The sequence below is a fragment of the Pollicipes pollicipes genome, unplaced genomic scaffold (assembly GCF_011947565.3).
Source record: "Pollicipes pollicipes isolate AB1234 unplaced genomic scaffold, Ppol_2.1 Scaffold_6950;HRSCAF=8241_pilon_pilon_pilon, whole genome shotgun sequence".
In the NCBI taxonomy this organism is placed as follows: domain Eukaryota; kingdom Metazoa; phylum Arthropoda; class Thecostraca; order Pollicipedomorpha; family Pollicipedidae; genus Pollicipes; species Pollicipes pollicipes.
Genome location: NW_023596968.1, coordinates 352300 through 354324, shown reverse-complemented (window position 1 = coordinate 354324; position 2025 = coordinate 352300). Strand labels below are relative to the sequence as shown.

Here is a 2025-nt window from a genome sequence, read left to right as displayed (position 1 = left end):
CTTCGCCATCGGACCCTCGCTCAACCATATCACTGGCCAGACTTTGGCCTGACCTTGGCTTGGCCTGACACTGGCTCGACCTTGGCCTGACCCTGAGCCATGATCCTTACCTGACCTTGAGCCATGATCCTTGCCTGACCCAGACCTCTTCTTGTTGTCAGGCTCATGACTCTTCACGTATCCGCTATCAGCGCCTGCACCTGGCTAGCTGCCATCGGCTGCTTCGTCTTCTGCTGGTCCTTCAGCAACGCCAGCACGCACATGGAGGACGCCGAGAGGTGAGCACCTCCGTGCGTGTGTGATAAATGAGAAGAAGCTGGGAAAGTTCGGAGTTTATGATTTATTTTGGAAGGAAAAGAGCTGTTCTGTTATCGACATGATCCTTTCAGGGCTCAGTTCAATGCATTTGTTCATAATAGTACAGCTTTACAAATGATATGTTTAATTCCAACAACATATCCGTGGGATTAAAGACAACTTCATCCACACAGCAAATGGTTGTGTTTTTGCCAGTAATAGCTCGTTGGTTCAAAACCGCAACGTTGTGTTGCTGCTCATCCAAACACAACTAAAAGTCGGTGTCTGGTCCTACAGCTCTCACTTGGCCTGTCTCATGATGTCTCATGATCTCATTTAAGAACTGTGGATAATGCATTCACTGATACGCAACACCATTGTCGTAATAAAAAACTTGCACGGCCTTCGCATATGATCAGTTTTGTCGCAAATAGAGAATGTAGCTTCATTTTAAGTTAAACACACATGAACCGCCCTCACTGGGTTGGGGGATGCCAAAGGCACGATGAAAAATAATGCGGGCAAAATGCACAGCTAAAAGGAGACGGGGCTTCATGTTTCCCACCCGCAAGATCAAACATTGTGTATTATATTAGATGGTCGGTGGCAGAAAGTCTATGGTATTCGTATTTAGTCCTGACTGTACTCCCTCTACAAAAAACTTTCCCCCAGCTGATTGGGACATTGAGTGGTGCGAAAAAGGTTCCATGTTACGAATGGAGCTTTTTTTGGAGTTCTGCAATGCTGAATTAAATATTAATCGAAGATGCATGTGCAATGATCAAACCTTAATGAGTTGGTGATTTATGTCTCGTTATCCAGCACCATGGCATGGCAACATCTCATCATGTGTGGCGCCATGGTTGTCATGGGGCGGGCATGCGTCAGTTTACCCGTTTCACGTATTTTCCGTAATCTATACAACGTGCCCCACGGAGTACAAACAGGACAGTTAGGGTCATCCTGGGCTTTCCATAATAGACATAATTTGTTTTGTTTTACATTAAGAAGCAGAGAACGTTTCCGAATATTTGAATGATTAGCGTAAAGCCATCCAAAATGCATGATGATGCGCGTGGACGAGTATCAAGTTGCAAATCGTCAAATCATCATCATGTGATGATTGCGTCGAGTGCCCGTTTGACGCTAATCTCAACATTGCAGGAAATCATGGGCGGACGACGTGGAGAACATGCAGAACGACCTCTACGTCAGCAAGCTGGTTAATCGGCTGCGCGCGCTCAACGACGCCGAGGAGATCGGTCTGGCCCAGTAAGAACTAAACAGACATTTCCGAAAATACGTGCCGTTCTTCCACCTGCACAAGGCGCCGGCCATGCCTACCGCGGATAGGTCACCAGGGCTCCAATAGATGTCGCTGCCTGCCGCCTGGCTGTTCGAGCATCGCGGTCTGGCCAAGAAAAGATGCCACTACGCAGAGCGTTGACATTTAGTCTACCTGGACTTCCAAACCTACCCGGCAAAAGATGAAATGCGGTCATTTAATTACTCATTTTCTGTGAACCGCTTATCTCTGTTATAATTGGACATGATGAATGGTGTCGCAGGTTACCGGTGTTCTACACTTTATATGCTTTTTAGGACCATTGTAATTGACCAATGGAATTGGCCTAAAAAGGTGACAGATTAGGCAGCATGTTATAGTCTGAAAAGCGTGTCTATTTCTTACCATTGTCACGTATCCTGTCGCGTTGGTCACCACAAATA

The 2025-nt window shown here is 46.4% G+C and overlaps 1 protein-coding gene across 1 annotated transcript in view; it reads left to right on the top strand.

The window, feature by feature from the left end:
- The first annotated feature begins 165 nt into the window (after positions 1–165).
- The window catches only part of LOC119108886 (diuretic hormone class 2-like), a 2176-nt gene continuing 316 nt past the window's right edge, over positions 166–2025 (top strand). Inside the window, exons 1-2 of the mRNA XM_037232427.1 lie at positions 166–278; positions 1462–1569. Of these exons, the coding sequence (XP_037088322.1) occupies positions 166–278; positions 1462–1569 (221 nt within the window). The remainder of the gene's footprint in view (positions 279–1461; positions 1570–2025) is intronic.